Source organism: Leucopleurus acutus (assembly GCF_964270905.1).
Source record: "Leucopleurus acutus genome assembly, chromosome: 13".
In the NCBI taxonomy this organism is placed as follows: Eukaryota; Metazoa; Chordata; class Mammalia; order Artiodactyla; family Delphinidae; genus Leucopleurus; species Leucopleurus acutus.
In genome coordinates this window covers 49,935,131-49,955,210 of record NC_139155.1, presented here as the reverse complement: position 1 = coordinate 49,955,210, position 20,080 = coordinate 49,935,131, and the positions used below count along the sequence as shown (strand labels likewise).

The 20,080-nt window shown below is 39.4% G+C and overlaps 1 protein-coding gene across 5 annotated transcripts in view; it reads right to left on the bottom strand.

Moving 5' to 3' along the window:
• OSBPL1A (oxysterol binding protein like 1A) overlaps positions 1 to 20,080 on the bottom strand; it is a 210,731-nt gene that overhangs the window by 156,144 nt on the left and 34,507 nt on the right. For all 5 annotated transcript variants that reach the window (XM_082853217.1, XM_082853216.1, XM_082853215.1 and 2 more), the window contains 3 exons: positions 14,264 to 14,375; positions 8,955 to 9,040; positions 6,862 to 7,006 (listed from right to left, as the gene is read on the bottom strand). In XM_082853217.1, coding sequence (XP_082709343.1) covers positions 6,862 to 7,006; positions 8,955 to 9,040; positions 14,264 to 14,375 — 343 coding nt within the window. The remainder of the gene's footprint in view (positions 1 to 6,861; positions 7,007 to 8,954; positions 9,041 to 14,263; positions 14,376 to 20,080) is intronic.

Here is a 20,080-nt window from a genome sequence, read left to right as displayed (position 1 = left end):
GGCCATAAAAAAAAAAAAAAGCATTTGTTTTGCAATTTTAAAAAATGCTCTAAAATAGGTATGAAAATAGATTCAAAGGGTATATAATATGCCAAAGTACCAGAGATTGTATTGGAGTAATTTATGCTTTTTTCTGTATTTTTAAAACTTCCTAAAATGCAGATACTATTACTCTTATGATTTAAAAAATTACACTTTTTCAGAAAGCACCATCTTGACTTTTATCAAGAACACTGTAACATCTCCAACAGGAATGCTGAACCTTCCAGATATCTGTACCCACCTTCCATTACTCTTAGAAGTTTACCCCTCAATGTTAAATCATTCTGTAAACTGCTACTAACTTTCAAAGGTAATCATGATTCTTTTTTACTATTTTAAAAAGAGCTGAAATAAACATCATAGTACATACTCCTTGCATTTATGTAAATGCATATTTTTCACGTAAAGGAATTTTAATTTAGGTTTTATACCTCCATGTAGAACCTTCAGTCATGTGTTTTTTGCCATCTGTGTTATCTTTGAAGAAGTGCCTGAACCTTTTTAGAATTGGGTTGTTTATCTTCCTGTTAGAGTTATAAGGGTTCTGTACATATCCTAGATACAGGTGCACTCTTGTACATGTTTTGCCAATATTTCCTCCCATAAAATAGCTTGCATTTTCATAACAGTGCTTATTGAAGAGAAAAACTTCCTAATTTTGACAATCCAATTTATCAATATTTTATAACTCATCCTTTGTGTCATATTTAAGAAATCTTTGCAAAACCCAAGGTAACTAAGATTTTCTCCTGTATTTTCTTCTAGACTTTTATGGTTTTAACTCTTATGTTCATTTCTGTGACCCATCTAGATCTAATTTTTACACACGTTCCTTGTTTTGAATATAGCAATCCAACTTTTTCAGTGTCATCTGTTGACAATTTTATCCTTTCCTCACTGATTGCCTCTGACACCTTTGACAAAAATCAATTGTGTGTAAATATATTTATATATTTCTGCACTCTCTCCTGTTCCATAGACCTATATATCTATCCTTACCACAGTGACTAGGCTAAGGAATACCTAGATAGTAAATAATAGTAACATTTCTGGGTGTGTCTGTGAGGGTGTTTCTGGGTGAGATTAGCATTTGAATCAGTAGACTGAGTAAAGATCTGACCTCACCAATGTGGGTAGCATCATCCAATCCACTGAGGGCCTGAATAGAACAAAAAGGCAGAGAAAGGACAAATTCTCTCTTCTTGAACTGGGAAATCCATCTATTTCTGCCCTCGAACATTGGATCTCCTGGTACTCTGGCCTCTGGCTGCCCCCCCTCCCCAGGGCTCAGGCCTTTGGATTCAGTCTGAATTATACCATCAGATATAATTATTTTCTCTCTCTGTCTCTGTCTCTCTCTGTCTCTCTCTGTCTCTGTCTCTCTCTCTCTCTCTATATATATATATAAAACTGCTTCTGTTTCTCTAGAGAACCCTGACTGTAACTACAAGGCAGCCTAAGTCCTCCAATTTTGTTCTTTTCCAAAGTTGTTTTGGGTATACTAGGTCTTTTCCATTTCCAAATAAAATTTGTAATCAGTTTGTCATTTTCTACAAAATGGCCTGCTGGAACTTTGACTGGGATTGCACTGAATTGCTAGATCTACTTGGAGAAAACTGACAACAATGTCAAGTCTTCTGATCCCTGAAAATAGTACCCTTCCCCATATAGATATTCTTAAATTTCTCTCACCAAAAGTCTTACACATCTTGTATCAAGTTTATTCCCAAGTATTTCATGAAATTTTAATGCCATTATAAATAATATGCTTTTTCATTTTCTACTTCTGAGTAGTATACAGAAATATAACTGATTTTTGTATGTTGAACTAGCTCACTAATTAGTTCTACCAGGTTGTTGTAAATTTCTTAGAATTTTTTTACCTGGATGATCAGAAGAATAAGAATTCTTTTTCAGTCTGAATGTCTTCTATTTCTTTTTCTTGCTTTGTTGCACTGGCTAGGTCTTCCAATACAATATTAACAGGTGTGGAGAAAGGGAGGTAAATCGGGTCCCTGTAACTCTATTACGGCCAAAAGCAGAAGCCTCTCCTGATGTCTGAAGTTTGTATTGCACATATAGGTCTTTAAACTACCTGGAATTTAGTATCCACTATGAAATGGGTAACTAAAATTACCTGTTACTATATGGACAGCTAATTACTAGATTCTTTCCTCATCCACCTATCACGCCACTTTTGTCACCTACTAAGTTCCCATGTGTACATGTTTTAATTTCTAAACTGTTCACCTACCCTGAACCAATACCAATTCAAGATCTTGCTAAGTGATTTTATACATTCCATGACTTTAAATAACTCTACAGTATACACTAATGATTCCCAAATTTGTATCTCCACCCAGACCTCTCCCCTAAACTCAAACTTCTACTTCCAACTCTATCATTTAGATCGTATAGTATAGTATTTCAAATTCTTAATGTCTTAAAAACCAAGCCCCTAATTCTCAGCAACTGCTAACCTGCTCCTCCTGCAGTCTTCTCCTTCTCATGAATTGGAAATTCCATTCTTTCAGGTCCTCAGTTCAAACACTGGAAAGTCATCCTTGACTCCTTTCTTTTTTTTTTTTTTTTTTTTTTGTGGTACACAGGCTTCTCACTGTTGTGGCCTCTCCCGTTGTGGAGCACAGGCTCCGGACGCGCAGGCTCAGCGGTCATGGCTCACGGGCCCAGCCGCTCCGCGGCATGTGGGATCTTCCCGGACCGGGGCACGAACCCGTGTCCCCTGCATCGGCAGGCGGACTCTCAACCACTGCGCCACCAGGGAAGCCCTTGACTCCTTTCTTTCATACCTCACATCCAAGCCATCAGAAAATCCTAACCACTCTACCTTCAAAATATGTAAAACAAAAAATCCAGCCACTTACTACCACTTTTATTGCCACTATCCTGATCCAAGCCAATATTACCTCTCACCCCGATTATCCCAACAGCCTCTCAACAGCTATCCTCCCTGCCCACCTAGGGTCTAGTCTCCTCACGGCAACCAGAGGGATCATTTTTCATAACATAGGTCAGATCGCATCACTGCTCCATTCTAAACCCTCCTTCATCTTCCCATCTCTCAGAGTAAAAGCCAAAATTCTTACAACAACCTGAAAGGCCTTTCATGATCCAGTTCCCATTGCCTCTCTAACTCCCTCCTCTGACCACTCTCCTTCTCTCACTCTGCTCTGGACATCCTGGCCTCCTTGCTTTTCCTGACACATCACGCACACTCTCACCTGTTTCCTCTGCCTAGAACCAAGCCCGTCTCCCAGATATTGACATGGCTTGCCCCCTCACTTCAAGTTTTAATTGCCATCCTAACAGAGAAGCTTCTCCTGCCACCCCATACAAAGAAGGAGCCCTCTATACATGCAACACACTCTGGATCCCATTTCCCTGCCTTTTCCCCCCTCAGAGCACTTATCACATCTGACATATTAAATACCTGCTTTTCTATTTGCATTTTATTGGCCTTACCTTGTTAGGATGCAGGTTCCATGAAAGCAGGAACTTGCCTGGTTTTTTTTTCTTCACTGTTCTAGGTCCCTAGTCCCTGGCGTAGTATCTGGCACATAAGCACTCAAATATTTGTTGAAGAAACGAATACTTTACCTACCAGAGGTTCATAATTGGTCCTTTTATCCAGCAAGGGCAAGCCTCACGGCTTCTCTCCCCCTTTAAAATTCTCTGCCCTCGACTTTTCTGTATAAATTTAGAATCAGCTAGTCAAGTTCTATGAAAACCTTTTGAGGATTCTGGCTGGAACTGCTTTGAATTATAAATTAATTTGAGGAGAACTGTTAGCTTTTCAATGTTGAGGTCTTTCTCCACCAAAAACATGGAGGGTTCTCCATTTTTTAGGTCTTCTTTTACATCCTTCAGCTGTGTTTATAATTGCCTCCATTAAAAAACCTAAAGCTCGTTTCTCAAATATGTTCCTACTTTTTTTGCTATCCCCCAAAACATTACCTTTTTAAAAATTACATTTCGAGTGTCACAATGAAATCAAGCTCTTTTTCTACTGCCTTGGTCCTCCTTAACTTCAAACATACTTAAATTCCCCGTGCCTAAAAAATCTTCCACTTGGCCATGGAGCTATCCTCTGTTCTTACATATTGCAAAGAAGCAGGTAAGTAATGCTGCCTCAGCCTCCTCATTTCCTACTCAGTCATTACCCCTAACCTAGCCTTCACTCAACTACCCAGTGAAAACTGCTCTTTCAGAAAGGACCACTGGGCACGGTGTCACTGAATTCCACAGCCTTTCCTCAGTGTTTATCTTCTTCAGTCTAGGATGCTCGCAACACCAATAACATCCTACCCCTTTAGTTCTACATTTACTCTCTTCCTTTGGCTTCCATGGAACTGGCATTTCCCTCATGTCTCCTGAGTGCTTCCCCTTCTGCATCCTCCAATTTCTCTTCTAACTTATTCCTGGAAGAACCTATGTCTACCTCAGGGATACAGGAAAAGCCTCTCTGGGGAAGCCGAGTTTGAGCTAATTCTTAAGGTGAGACTAGAGTTTACCACATGGACAAGAAGGAAAAGGGTATTCCTGGCAGAGAGAGCATAAGCAGAGTAAGGACAGCACGGTTAACTAGACAGCCTCAAACAGCTCAGTATGTCTAGAGCTGCAATGTCCAATATGGTGGACACTAATCACATGTGGCCATTCAGTACTTGAAATGCACCTAGTTCAAGCTGAGATGTGCTGTGAAGTGTAAAACACACACCAGATTTCAAAGACTTGGTACCAAAAAAGGAATGTAAAACGTCATTGATAATTTTTTTTTCACCAGTTACATGTTGACATGGTATTTTGGATATACTGCTTTAAATAAAATACATTATGAAAATTAATTTCCTGTTTCTTTTTACTTTTAATATGTGGGTCCCATTGTATCTCTACAGAACAGTGCCAGTCTAGGGCGTAAGGACCAAGTCAAAAGAAGAGAGGAAGAAGCGTGAGATTCTATAGTAAATTTTCTTTCTCCTTTCTACACCCATTGATGTTACTAAAGTTCAGGTCCTAATTACCTCTCACCTAAGACCATTTCAATGGCCCTACTGATCCCTCCCTACAGTCTTGGGCCTGTCACAACCCATCCTAGATATTGTAACCATATTAATCTTTTTAAAGCACCTCATCCCTCCACTCCTCAGAGTCTCCTTGACCTTGAAATTAAGGGGCAAAACAGTCTGGCATTTTGAGGCTCACCACGATGGAAGCTAATCTGCAGTTACGGGATTCCCCAGTATTGCTCCCCTTCATACCCTTGGATGTGTCAAACTGGAGATGTCACCTCAACTTGACTTACATTTTTCACTTTACTATCTTTGCTCATAATCTTGCCTCTGCCTACAACACCCTTTCCCAAAATTCAGCTTACCAATATCTTACTAGATAATAATAGTATTGTTTTATTTAAAAGGAAAAAAATATATTGGGGGGCCTTTTGTTAGAGATACAAACTGAAGTACTTAGAGATGAATTTTTTTTTTTATCTTACTAGGACTCCAGGGTCTGTATAAAAGATGTATTCCTTCAGGAAGCTATATCTAATCGCCCCAAACCTTCAACAAACATGCAACTTGTAGGAGGCATCAAATGCTACACATTACTCTAGGTGCTGGGTAAACTAGACAGTAAAATGTTAGCCCTCCCCTTAGGAGCTCAGTCTCACGGGAGACAGCTACATAAGTCAACAACTGCCACGGAGAACAACTGAAGCTATGAAGAGGTCAATACAGGGTCCTATGGGACCACAGACAAGTCCTAATCCAGGCCGATGGTCGGCAGAGGGAAGCATCCTAAAAAGGGATGCAGAAAAGCCCTAATGAGCTGTTCCTCCACTGATTACCCAATACACCTTTTACAGCTCCTCTTATGGTCATCCAATTCTGTCTTTGATGCTTCGTGCATGTACAGTCTATCCTCACTGTTTGTGAATTCCACATCTGCAAACTCGCCAATTGTTAAAATGTACTTTAATCTCAAAGTCAATACTCATGGCAATTTTTTGGTCATTCACAGACACATCCAGATCGGTAAAAAACTTGAGTCTTCTGATGCACACATTCCCTGAAGTGGAAAAGCTGGTGCTCTGCCTTCTTTTCTCAGCTCTCGTACTGTGAACAAGTGTCCTCGTCACAGTCTACCTAGTGCCACATGTTTCGCGTTTTGTTTCTGGTGATTTCACTGTTGAAACTGGCCCCCAAGCACAGGGCTGAAGTGCTGTCTAGTGCTCCTAAGTGCAAGAAGCCTGTGATGTGCCTTCTGAACAGAGTATGTGTTACACGAGTTTAGTCCAGGAATGAGTATAGTGCTCTTGGCAGTGAGCTCAGTGTTAGTTAAGTCAATAACGTACACTGAATAAGGTGTTTTTAAACAGAAGCACGCATAAGACAAGGCTACGTGTTGATCAGTGGATGAAAATGCTGTGACCAAAGGCTCACAGGAACTTAACTCTGTATTTCCCTCATAAGCAATGGTTCAGTATCCACTAATTCAGAGGTCACAGCAATGTTATAGAACATAACTACCACAAATAACAAGAGTCAACTGTACTTTCTTTCCCTTGAGGGTGGAAATCAGATCTTAGGCATCATTAGTGCCTCATATGAAACAGGCATTATTAAACATTTAGGTCTTAACTGAGAAGTAAATTAATAAATTTTTTCTTTCGTGTAAATGCCTTGACTTCAAAATTAAACAGGGACCACACAGTTTAACAAAGGCTGGGCACTAAAACAAAACACTTCATTTCTTTACAGCTTCAAAATGACCAACAATGGCTTTCACCAACATGCTTACCATTTTTGTTCTTCAGATTAGGGTCTGCTCCACTTTTCAGAAGCTTTAAGGCACATTGTTTATGAGCCCGATAGGCGGCACAATGCAAGGGTGTATTTCCTAACTGATCCGAACAGTTAACAGCAGGAGGATTCGGCCTGTTGAGCTGACAATTGAAGAAATACAATGCAGATTACATACCAAAGACAGACTTTCTTCCATGAAACCCATGATGGTACCGTATAACTGAAAATTCAGGCAGACCCTCATGCTCCAGAGCCTGATGAGCAGTGGGGCTCCTCAGCATCTCAACTGTCAGTGGCTTCCTGCTCACAAAATCAGCCAACCCACGTCACTCCCCATGCTGTCCTCAAGCTGCCACGGAATCTCAGGCCCCACGCTCCCCTGACAGCAGACACCACACACTACACCGGGGCCACCCCACTCATCCCTGGACACTGGGATCCCACTAAGATTCTTTCGCCCCTACCAGTCTTGCAATTCACACTTGTGACAGCAAAATTACAAACTGGTCTACCACAGTCATTCAGAAGCATTAAAACCATAAATGTGGGCTTCCCAGGTGGCGCAGTGGTTGAGAGTCCGCCTGCTGATGCAGGGGACACGGGTTCATGCCCCGGTCCGGGAGGATCCCACGTGCCGCGGAGCGGCTGGGCCCGTGAGCCATGGCTGCTAAGCCTGCGCGCCCAGAGCCTGTGCTCCGCAACGGGAGAGGCCACAACAGTGAGAGGCCCGCGTATCGCAAAAAAAAAAAAAAAAAACAAAAAAAACAAACAAAAAAAAACCATAAGTGTTACACATGTAAATGTTAAAGGTCTACTGAATTTGTTGTTCCCAGCTGACTCCTTTAAAAAGTTCTTTTTAAAGGAGTCTCCATTTCACAAAGTTTAAAATATGTTTTAGGCACTATACTTGGAAACCAGAGAGGCCTTTTCAAACGAACTGAAGCAACTTTAAGGCAAATGGCCGTGCTTCAGTCTTGAATTTAGACCACATTCAGAGTTTTGTGTTTAATGAGACTATTCTCAGGAAATGGAAACTGGAAAGTAGGTCTTCTAAGAAGAAAAAGAAATGGGTAAGTTTTCAGTCTGTTCTAACATGATATAAATATTTCAAAAATATTGTCTCTTGTTTGTATGTTATTTTCTAGAACTATAGCATACCTTTCAGAAATAATTGCTCATCAAAATTAGAGAAAGGTATTCCTTTATAGGTCTTATATATTATATGCCAATTTTAAATTGGATTAATCATGACGAAAAAAAACTATCCTTATATTAAATGTTTACCATGAAAAACTAAATTCTTAACCATTAGGTTTTCAAGTAGAAGTGGGATAGTAAATCAGAAATTCAGAGAAAAATGTAATCATTTAAAATATATCCTGCTTAAACTATTACCATGCTGTGTTTTCAGATATTTAAAGACTTCTGTTCTATTATTATGATCTCGAGTAGTCTAGTCCCACAATTTGACTACGTTATGAACTCAACGTTAAGTAAAAAATTTCCTCAGCTTCTCTAAGCAAATTGTCTGAATTAGGCACAAGAATAATTTGTGAAAATTCATGTTTAAGTAGCAGTTACCCTTTTGTTTGTTTGTTTGTTTTTTGTTTTTGCAGTATGCGGGCCCCTCACTGCTGTGGCCTCTCCCATTGCGGAGCGCGGGCCCAGCCGCTCCGCGGCATGTGGGATCTTCCCGGACTGGGGCACGAACCCGTGTCCCCTGCATCGGCAGGCGGACTCTCAACCACTGCGCCACCAGGGAAGCCCAGAAGTTACCCTTTTTTATATATCTTGAAGGTATTCGCTTATCTGTTTCTAACTGGGGCGGTCACTTAATGTTTTCAATAATCTTTTACCTGGAGAGTGAAATACCTATATTTCCAGGGAAAAACTGTAGTCCTTTGATTATGCGAAATGCTGATTTAAATGGGCCTCCTGAAGTAAAACTTGTAAATAAGGAACTATCCCAAATTCAGTAGCTATTTACTGTTCCATCTTTTTTTTCTTAATATCTTAATAAACTTCACACCTTTCTGGAAAAAAAAAAATTCCCTGCAGAGTAAAGAATAGATTTGTTTCTGTTTTTACCAGAGCTGTGAGTTCCGCTGTTCTGCCTTCTCTTGCTGCTGCTAAAAGTAATTCTTCAAGCTTTCTTTGTTGAGTCCTTTCTACAGCTGCAAAAGGAAAAGTACATATTATTCTACTTCTAGTCTGGATCCTATTAGCAAATTTATCACAAAGATGTATAGAGAATAAAGTGATCATGGTAAGAAAAGTCACAATGTTTTGAACTGTAATTCAAATGCTGTTAGACTTTACTGTTATTCTCACTGCCTTTATTTCAGGCTACAGAGTTCAACTTCCCTCAGGTTCAGATGAATTTTTGTGTTCAATTCAGAGGTCCTTAAGTACATTACTCACGACAACACCCAACACAAGTAATTATGAATTACTTTTGCATGCTGAAATACTATTACATATGTGCCTTGGAAAGGTAGATAAGTGGGGAGAGGTGCTCATACCTTCCAGAACCTTAGAATGCAAAAATAATAAGAAATAGCGTTGGTAGGAAGACATACACACCATATAAATATATTTAGGTTTATATATACTTACATACTTCTACATAAGAATATTTTATTTCTTTAACAAACACTCTAGCACGTACTACATGCCAAATACCTTTCAAAACACTTAAACAATATTAACGCATTAAATCCTCATAACTACTCTTTGAAGCGTTACTATTTTCACAATTTTATAGATGAAGAAACTGAGGCAGCAAGAGGTTAAGGAACTTAACCTAAGCCACACGGCTGGGATGTGGAGGAGCTGGGACTTGACCTTCGGCAGGTGGGTTCCAGAGTCCATGCTTTGACCATGCCTCTGTGCTGCTCGTACTTGCAGGGAATGAGAGCAGTATGATTTAAGGGACGAGAGTATGTAATAAGGTCTCATTTCTGCTGTGTCTGAGTTCTGTTTTGGCTTACAGAAAAGAAACAATTTCATAGAAAGGCTTAATAATAATCCCCCTTAAAATATGTGTACAATGTCCTGTGCAAAGGCTGCAAGGAAGGAACTATAAAAGGTTTCCTAGGTCTCCCCGAGAAATAATGAACATTTATTAATAGTTAGTAATTACTATGCGCTAACAGTTGTTCGAGACACTACGCATGCCCTTGCATTTCAACTACAGGAAACACATAGCTTGAATACAGGAATAGCTGGAACCAGTTTAACTTTGTCTTAAGAACGGACTAACATTACTAATATACCATCATCTTCTTTTCTCACATTTTTATTTCCACACCCACTCCCTCCCTCTCCACTTTGGAGGAAGGCTGCCACGCCTCCACACATGCTCCCAACACTGCTTTCTTTTGCTGGGATTCATGCTCTTCAGTCTTTCCTCTAAGGCCACTGGACTGTGAGCTTTGGAGAACAGTCACGTCCCCACCCTTCCCTACACACCTGTACTACTGCATGTATTACCTGGAGCTGTAATTTATCCCTGCAGTCATTCTCGAAGTCAGGTACCTGTTCTTACTCTTCTGTGTATTCTAGACATTTATGACAGTATCTGGCACAATGCATATCTAGCCAATAAATATTCACTGAATAATCAAACAATGTTTAATAATGTTTGTTCTAGACTTTAAGGAAGGGCGGTAAATGTTTCTCTCTAGATTGTCTAGGCTCATCAATGAAGGAAAACTGGATTTGGAGTTGAAAACCCTGCTTGTGTTCCTGTCCTGTGTTCCTTCTGGACACTGAAAGAAGACTGCTGATCCAGCCTATAAAAACAAATATTCCAATTTGCAGACTCAAGGCTTCTAGAGTGCCCATAATGTTCTGTTCCTTGACATGGGTGCTGTTTACATGGATGTGTTTCCCTTGTGAAAACCGCAAGCTGTGCATTAATAATGCGTACTTTTATCCATATATCTTATACCTTAATAAATGTTTTTTAAAGCAAATACTCCATCCCCAAAATAATTTGTCTTATAAATTTTATTTTCATTTTTTTAAATATTTATTTATCTATTTATTTATTTATTTTGGCTGCATCCATCTATCTATCTATCTATTTTGGCTGCCCTGGGTCTTAGTTGCGGCACTCAGGATCTTCATTGAGGCATGCGAACTCTTAGTTGCAGCACGCATGTGGGATCTAGTTCCCTGACGTGGGATCTAGTTCCCTGACGTGGGATCAAATCTGGGCCCCCTGCATTGAGAGTGCAGAGTTTTACCCACTGGACCACCAGGGAAGTCCCTGTCCTATAAATTGTAAATTCAATATGACTATAAACTAACTCTTTGTCTTTCTTTTCAATCAGAATCCAGAGTTAGTAGGGATCAGAGATCATGAAGCCTAACTCCATCCTGATAAGACACTTACATACATGCCCAGCATAGGTTAAATAGCAGTACACTTCAAATGCAGGTGAGAACCTATCAAATGTACTTCATTAACAACAGAAAATCGCCCTTTTGCAATCTTTATAGTAAAGAGCGATTCAGGCAAGAATTATCAACGAATGCTAAAATCACTGATTTAAAGTGATTTTATCCTGATTTCAGGATATTTACATGGTCTCAGTTTTTCTCCCCAAGGATTATTTATTAATTACAAAAGGGGGAAGGTAGCTTAACAGTGGACCACGTAGTGATCAGAGATAATTTCACCAGTAATGGAACAGAATGACATCATGTACCTCCTAATATGCACTGGTATAAAGCATAAAACCTTATCCTATGCCAAATGCAACCTATGGCAAAATGAATATCCTGAATCTGACTCAGGACAAGAAAAGCCCAAATTGAGGGGCATTCTACAACAGTGATCTTATGATAATGATGTTAAATCTCATGAAATTGATCACTATATTGTGATTATATAAGGAAATATCCTTGTTCTTAGGAGATACATACTGAAGTACTTAGGGCTAAAGTATCATTATGTCTGCAAATTATTCCCTAATAGCACCACAAAAAAAAATTAAAAGTAAATAAATAACATTAAATAATATATAAAAAGGTAAACCAGATGTGGCAAAATGTTAATGACTGGTGACTAAGTGCAGATATACCAGTGTTTGTTGTACTATTCTTTTTTTTTTTTTTTTTTTTTGCGGTATGCGGGCCTCTCACTGTTGTGGCCTCTCCCGTTGCAGAGCACAGGCTCCGGACGCACAGGCTCAGCGGCCATGGCTCACGGGCCCAGCCGCTCCGCGGCATGTGGGATCTTCCCGGACCGGGGCACGAACCCGTGTCCCCTGTATCGGCAGGCGGACTCTCAACCACTGCGCCACCAGGGAAGCCCTGTTGTACTATTCTTGAAACTTTCCCATAGGTTGGATATTTCTCAAAATAAAAAAAGTCAAACGATATGTAAAAGAAGGTACACTAGTCCTCTCTAGTGCCTGACAAGTAGAAATCTACCCTCTTCCAAACACTTCTAATCATGGGAAACTCACTACACCTTTCAAGGCAACCCAAGCCATTATTATAATACACTGGACCCAAAGATAAACTCCCTGGCATGCCATCAAGTGAATCTTCAACTGGCCATGGTCGGCCTCAAATAAGAATACCCCTCTTCCAATATAACAGTTCTTGAGATACTCAAACATGATTCTGTTGTGTCTACCGATATCTGTCTTTCTGGGGTGAAACATTTCCTGTCTCTACATGCATTACCCTACAATTGGGTTTCTGGTCTACCTGCGGTCTTGGTGGGTTGTGGATGTACTCCCTGCAGTCTGATCCATTTAATGCACTATCCACAAATGATATCACACCTGGCTAAGGTGATCTCATCAGAGCAAAATCTCTATTTCTACTTCTATTACCCCAGCTAGGACCATACTGTAGCTGATAAATCCTAAGTGCCCATCAAGTCAACTAAGCCCTTGTCCTTAGCACAGTTGGGTTTTGGCGGCTGTGAGAGTGGGTACTTAGAGCACGTCTTTACAGCTAGCCCCATTAAATGTCAACTTGTCAGGTGAACCCAACATCCCAGTCTGTCAGGAGAACGTCAGTTCTGGGTTCTCATCTTATTACAAATAAAATAATAGAACAGGATCAAAGACAGTACCTAATCCTCCCAATTAGATCATAATTTATTAAAGGGCAGGGATGACATATAATATGATCAATCTCCTCAAAATCACATAATACTGAGCCTTATAGAAGATGTTATGTGTTGATTTGTTTATTGAAAATGAGAGGGCTCATTTTAAATGCAAGAGCGCGTAGAGACGTTGATCTAAAGGTGTCTGACAAGCAGACAGTATCTTGTAACTAAAGAAACAAGGGAGATTTTAGGTTTCAAGGTCAACTGGAAAGTAATAAAAAGCAAGACCCTGCTTCGTACATAGATAAAAATACTAATAACAAATAAATCAACACCCTTGAAGTACAAAATTATCTTGCCCTTCTCTGAATTGCAAAGGAAAGAAACAAAGGATGTGTGTGAAACTGCAACTCTAATTCAATACCTTTATTCATAAAGTAGTAATTAAGAAATCTTCTCTTCTCAGGGACTTCCCTGATGGTCCAGTGGTTAAGAATCTGCCTTCCAATGCAGAGGACACAGGTTCAATCCCTGGTCGGGGAACTAAGATCCCACATGCCGCGGGGCAACTAAGCCCATGCGCTCTAGAGCCCACATGCCACAACTAGAGAGAAGCCCATGTGCCGCAACGAAGACCCAACGCAGCCAAATAAATTAATTAATTTTAAAAAAGGTAATCTTCTCTTCTCTACTATAGAAATGCTACCAAAAAAATAATTACAGCCAAAGCCCTGGGTATTTGGGGGATAATCCTAACGAATGAAAGCTTCCCAATGTAAGCATCAAAGTATTTTTGTTTTAAACTATTTTTAGAGAAATCCCTAATATGTCTTCTTAAACGTAACTGAATCTTTGAAGTTCATCTAACAAAGAAGGTGATCCTTGAAGAATTTACTGTTGGCTGCTGTACTACAATGAAGCCCTCAGGGTAATGGAGCCGGCCAGAGCTATCTTCCCCAATATCACATGACTCCCAGTAGCTGCACCTCTTATAGTTTCCCTGTCCTGCGCTCTGTATTCCTTCATTATCATGCTTCTGCAGCCTTTCAGCCGTACTCCCTCATGTCTCTAATTTCTACTTTTAATTTTGTTGGAGATTCGATTTTTAAAACTCGCCATAATCTTATATAAAGAATTTAAAAGCTCTGCAGATACTCTCATATAGTTTTATGTCTAATCAGTGACTTGCAAATTACATTATCTTTAGACCACAGGCTTGGTGTCATCTATTTTGGCACCTCAGAAGCCATTTCTACTTCTATTCTGGACCGTGTCTATAACGAAAATAAATGCTGTTTAGATTAAGATCCATAATATTTACCTTCAAGCATGTTTCTGATTTCTTTGTCATGAGTGACTTCCTTTGCTGTCTGTCCATTCCCATTAACAACAGTAGTATGAGCATTATATTCTAAAAGAAGCATTACCAACTCCTAAAAAAGCAGAGAAATTATAGACTTTATTATATTACAGCACTTTTCCAAATTACTAATTACTACTGAGTTTCTTCTACAATAGAAAGAATGACTAGGTAGGAATCTTTATATCACTTCAGTTCTGTCTGAATTATTGTGGTTCCTTAGTATTCACTTAAATTGACTACTACAATTCAACTAATTGTAGTAATGACTGATGCTGCCTAAACAGTTGCCAATCCACAATTAAACAGACAACTTCTGTAATTGATTGTTAAAGTAAATTACCTGGTTATTTTACCAAGTTGATTCATGCGGTCAAAACTAAATGAGTTAACAAAGCCATTATTTAAATTAGTAATTTAAATTAGATAATTAGAGCAGATAATACATTCATTTAACATTATTCCTCCAAGAAATGTTGGAAAAAAAATAATTTCCTCTACAGACTTAGATTTTTTAAAAGTTAATTATGATGTTTATAATAAATAGGACATTATTTTCTGAAGTGATATAGACTGACAGGATACAACACTATCAAAGGGATGCTTTATAATGAATCAAACGATCTCCTGAAGTCAATATTCAACAACGGAGCATAAGCTACGTCATTCATATTTACTCTAAGTGGCTAACAGCTCTTTTAGGAATTTTTGTAGTAAAAAATGTTTAAATACATATCTATCTAAACACAGACAGGAAGAAAACAAAATACTCATTGTCCTAGCCACTCCAGGACCACTACAAACATTTTGGAGGGTTTCTTTCTGATCATTTTTCCCTTGCTAAGTTTGAGATTTTTTTAACATAATTTTATTTATGACATAATTGCTTAAGTTATACTCCTTTTGCCTAATACATCAGTTTCCTGGATGTTATAGTGTCTATAAACATACTTTTCACTGAATATTATTCTATAAAATGTACTACCACATTTTACAAATAGAAAAACTGCTAAAAAGTCTAATATTTTAATAAAGTAAATTCTTATAAAATATCTTAGCACTTCCTATCATTTTAAAGGTAACATTTTGGAAGAAGTGTTTTCATAGTTTATGTAAACAGTTCATATTAGTAAAGAAAGTAGAACAACCCACAGAATGATAGAAAGTATTTATAAGTCATATATCTGATAAGGAAATTGTATCCAGAATATATAAAGAACTTTTACAATTCAACAAAAAGACAACCCAATTGAAAAAATGGTCAAAGATAAAGAAGAGCAATCAGAAAAGGAAATTAAGAAAAACAATTCCATTTACAATGGCATCAAAAAGAATAAAACGCTTAAGAATAAACTTAACCATGGAGGTGAAAGACTTGTACACTAAAACTATGAAATATAGCTCAAAGAAATTAAAGAAGATATAAATAAGTGGGAAGACATCTAGTGATCGTGAATGGGAAGACTTAACATTGTTGAGATGTGAACACTACCCAAAGCAATCTACAGATTCAATGCAATCCCTAACAAATCCCAATGATGTTTTTTCCAGAAACAGAAAATCCTATCATAAAATTCACAAGGAATCTCTAGAGATCCCAAATAGACAAAACAGTAATGAAAAAGAAGAACAAAGCTGGAGATCTCACACTTCCAGATTCCAAAACTTACCTCAAAGATAATCAAAGTAATCAAAACAGTGCAATAATGACATAAAGATAGACATAGAGACCAATGGAATAGTAAAGAGAGCCCAGAAATAAACTCTCACATTTTGTTCAAATGATTTTCAACAAGAGTGCCAAGATCATTTGAAGGGGAAAGGACAGTCTCTTCAACAAATGGTGCTGGGAAAACTGGACATTCACATGCAAACAAATAAAGTTGGACCTGTATACTTTACACCACATACCAAAATTAAACTCTATTAGGATCAAAGACCTAACAGAAAACCTAAAACAAAAATCTTAGAAGAAAACATAAGAGAAAAGCTTCATAGCAGTCATTTCTTGGAATATGACACCAAAAGCATAGGTTAAAAAAAAAGAAAGAAATTGGACTACATCAAAATTAAAAACTCTGTACAACAAAGCACTATCAAGAGAGTGAAAAGGCAATCCAGAGTGGGAAAAAATATTTGCAAATCGGGTATCTGATCTAGGATTTATATCCAGAATATCTAAATAACTCCCAAAACTCAAAAACACCACCACCACCAAACTATCCGATTTTAAAAATGGGCAAAGAATCTGAAAAGGCTACATACTGTATGTATGTGACATACATACGGAACTATGTGACATTCTGGAAAAGGCAAAACTATGTAGAAAGTAGAAAGATCAGTAGTTGCCAGGGATTTGGGTGGGAGGAAGGATGAACAGGTGGAGCACAAAGGATTTTTAGGGCAGTGAAAATACTCTATACGATATTATAATGATAGACACGTATCATTAAACATTTTGTCCAAACCCAAAGAACATACAACAAGAGTGAATGCTAAAGTAAACTATGGACTTAGGGTGCTTATGATGTGTCAATGTACGTTCATCACTTGTTTTAACAAAAAAAAACAAAAACAAACCACTCTGGTGGGGCATGTTGATAATGGGAGAGACCATGCATGTGTGGAGGAGGGCATACGTGGGAAATCTGTATCTTCCCCTCAGTCTTGCTGTGAACCTGAAACTACTCTACAAATTTGTCTTTCAAATACAAAACATTTAAATAAATGGGCAAAGGATTCAATAGACATTTTTCCAAAGAAAAATGGCCAATAAGCATATGAACAGATGTTCAACATCACTAATCATTACGGAAATGCAAATCAAAACCAAATGAGATACCATTTCACAACCCTCAGGATGCCTAAAATGAAAAAGACTGACAATAACAAGTGTGATGAGGATGTGGAGAAACTGAAACCTTCATGCAATGCTAGTGGGAATGTAAAACGGTGCAGGTGCTTTGGTAATCAGTTTGGCAGCTCTGCAAAATACTAAACAGAGCAATGCCAAGTGGTGCAGCAATTCCACTCCTAGGTACATACCAAAGAGAAATGAAAACATACGTCCACGACAAAAATCTTGCACATGAGTGTTCAAAGCAGCATTATTCATAATATCCCCAAAGTGAAAACAACCTAAATGTCCATCAACTGATAGTTGGATAAATAAAATGTGGTATGTCCATACAATGGAATATTATTGGGCAATAAAAAAGAATGAAGTACTGATATATATTATAATCATGGATGAGCCTTGAAAACATTATGTTAAGTAAAAGAAGCCAGTCACAGAAAACCATGTATTATATGCTTCCATTTATATGAAATGTCTAGAATAGGTAAATCTATACAGACAGTAGATTAGTGGTTACCAGGGCCTGGGGGGAAGGGGTAATAGGGAGTGACAGCTCATGAGTACAAGATTTCTTTCTGGGATGATCCAAATGTTCTAAAATTATGTTGATGGTTGCACAAGTCAACATACCTGAACTACTGAATTGTACATGGGTGACTTGTATAGTATGTAAACTAGATCTCAATAAAGTGCCTATAAAAAGACAGCAGAGATATTCAAGTTTGGTACCACATGGCACATTCGAGTTAAGGAATGTTATTTCTCAACCTACCTCATCTAGTTGTTTTATACCATCTTTGCAACTGTACAGTGTTCTAGTAATTAATTGTCCTGATCTGAGTTTCAGGAAGGTATAAGAACTAATGTGGAACCTGACTGACATAAATCCTCAAAGGGCTGGACTACAGAAAATGGGCAGAGGGAATGGTATGCACAGAGGTAGAGAGGTACCTTTAAGAAAAGACAATATGCTTCGATTATGTGGCAACAGGCTACGGGGGAAACAGGGCAGACTTTCAGAGTTGCTATATGCAATCTCAGGGGTTCAGACTGTCCTGAAGGGAAGGGACACCTCTTAAAGGTTCCAGAGGAATGACTATCAGACTGCAAGTTACAAAATACACCTGTCCACCCTGTGAAGAAGATTAAGAGCAAAAATTCTCAGAGAGTGGTCCCCAGACCTGTATGTAGCATCAGCATCACCCATGAAATTGGCAGAAAGGCAAGTTCTCAAGCCCCATCTCAGACCCACTGAATCAGAAATGCCGGGGATGGGGTCCAGCAACTTGTATGTTAAGCATTTAAATACAAGCGCTCAGGCAGGAGAAATCATCAGAAGAAGTTTTTATTCATTAAATCAGAATTAGAAAATAGAAGGCACCTGAAGAGACCAGTGGCTGGATGTCTAACTCGAGGAACATGAATGAAACACCCAAACAGAGAGCTCACCGCTGATTTTTAATACCTCAGTGGGCAGAAGAGGTTTTAACTTTCTTCAAAGGTCTGTTGCAGTATTATTCTTATGTTTAGAAAAAACGTTTTTAAGCCGAACTGTGCTTCTCTATGCCAAAATTAAAGACCATCCTGCCAGGACTTCCCTGGTGGCCCAGTGGTTAAGAATCCGCCTGCCAATGCAGGAGACACGGGTTCAAGCCCTGGTCTGGGAAGGTCCCACATGCCGCAGGGGAACTAAGCCCGTGTGCCAAAGCTACTGAGCCTGAGCTCTAGAGCCCACGAGCCACAACTACTGAAGCCTGCGTGCTCTAGGGCCTGTGATCCACAAGAAGAGAAGCCACCTCAATGAGAAGACCACGCACTGCAACGAAGAGTAGTCCCTGCTCAACACAGCTAGAGAAAGCCCACGCGCAGCAACGAAGACTCAACGCAGCCAAAAATAAATAAAAAATTATATGTAAAAAGAGAAAGACCATCCTGCCCCCTTTAACAGTTTGTACACATACCAAAGGACTGTCATCCTCCTCTTCATCCCTCAGGACCTAGAATTCCTCATCTAGCCCTGAGACGTCCCTGGTGCTTTTACACAGAATTCCAGCTCCAACCACTTTTCCCTCACAAGCTCTCCTCGCATCAACTGAATATGTGGTTCTCCTCCGAACTTTCTGCCAACTCTCCACATTATTTACTATTCACTTAACATACTTAAGCCCTTACGTTGTACAAGGTCCTCCACCCGTCAGGGAAAACACTTAGGTAATGAATACTGAAGGGATCTGAGAAAGTGCTGACAAAAATCAGAGCTGAGATCAGGATACTGACTGGGACATCCCTGGACATGGTGGAATTGAGAGATTAGAAAAAAAAAAAAGCCATTGGGAGACAGAGCAGTCCAGGTAAAAAGCAATGAATATGTTCTCAAGCAGAGACAGTAAAAAGGATTTAAAGTGACAAGTACTTCAATGACCAACACAAATACTGCATAAGGAGCTTGTGTGAAGGAAAAGGAGCCGCATTTTAGAAACATGAAATTCCAGATATCTGAGTGGCAAGTAAGGAGCCAAAACATGCAGCTAAACAGAAGACCTGGACACCTGGAAAGAAGTATGAGGTCAAAGTACAGATTTCCAAATAATCCCCCAGGAGAAATAATGAAGCCTTAAGAGTGGATGGGGGGGCTTCCCTGGTGGCGCAGTGGTTGAGAGTCTGCCTGCCGATGCAGGGGACGCGGGTTGGTGCCCTGGTCTGGGAAGATCCCACATGCCGCGGAGCGGCTGGGCCCGTGAGCCATGGCCACTGAGCCTGTGCGTCCAGAGCCTGTGCTCCGCGATGGGAGAGGCCACAACGGTGAGAGGCCCCCGTACCGCAAAAAAAAAAAAAAAAAAAAAGAGTGGATGGGGGCTTCCCTGGTGGCGCAGTGGTTGAGAGTCCGCCTGCCGATGCAGGGGACATGCGTTCGTGCCCCG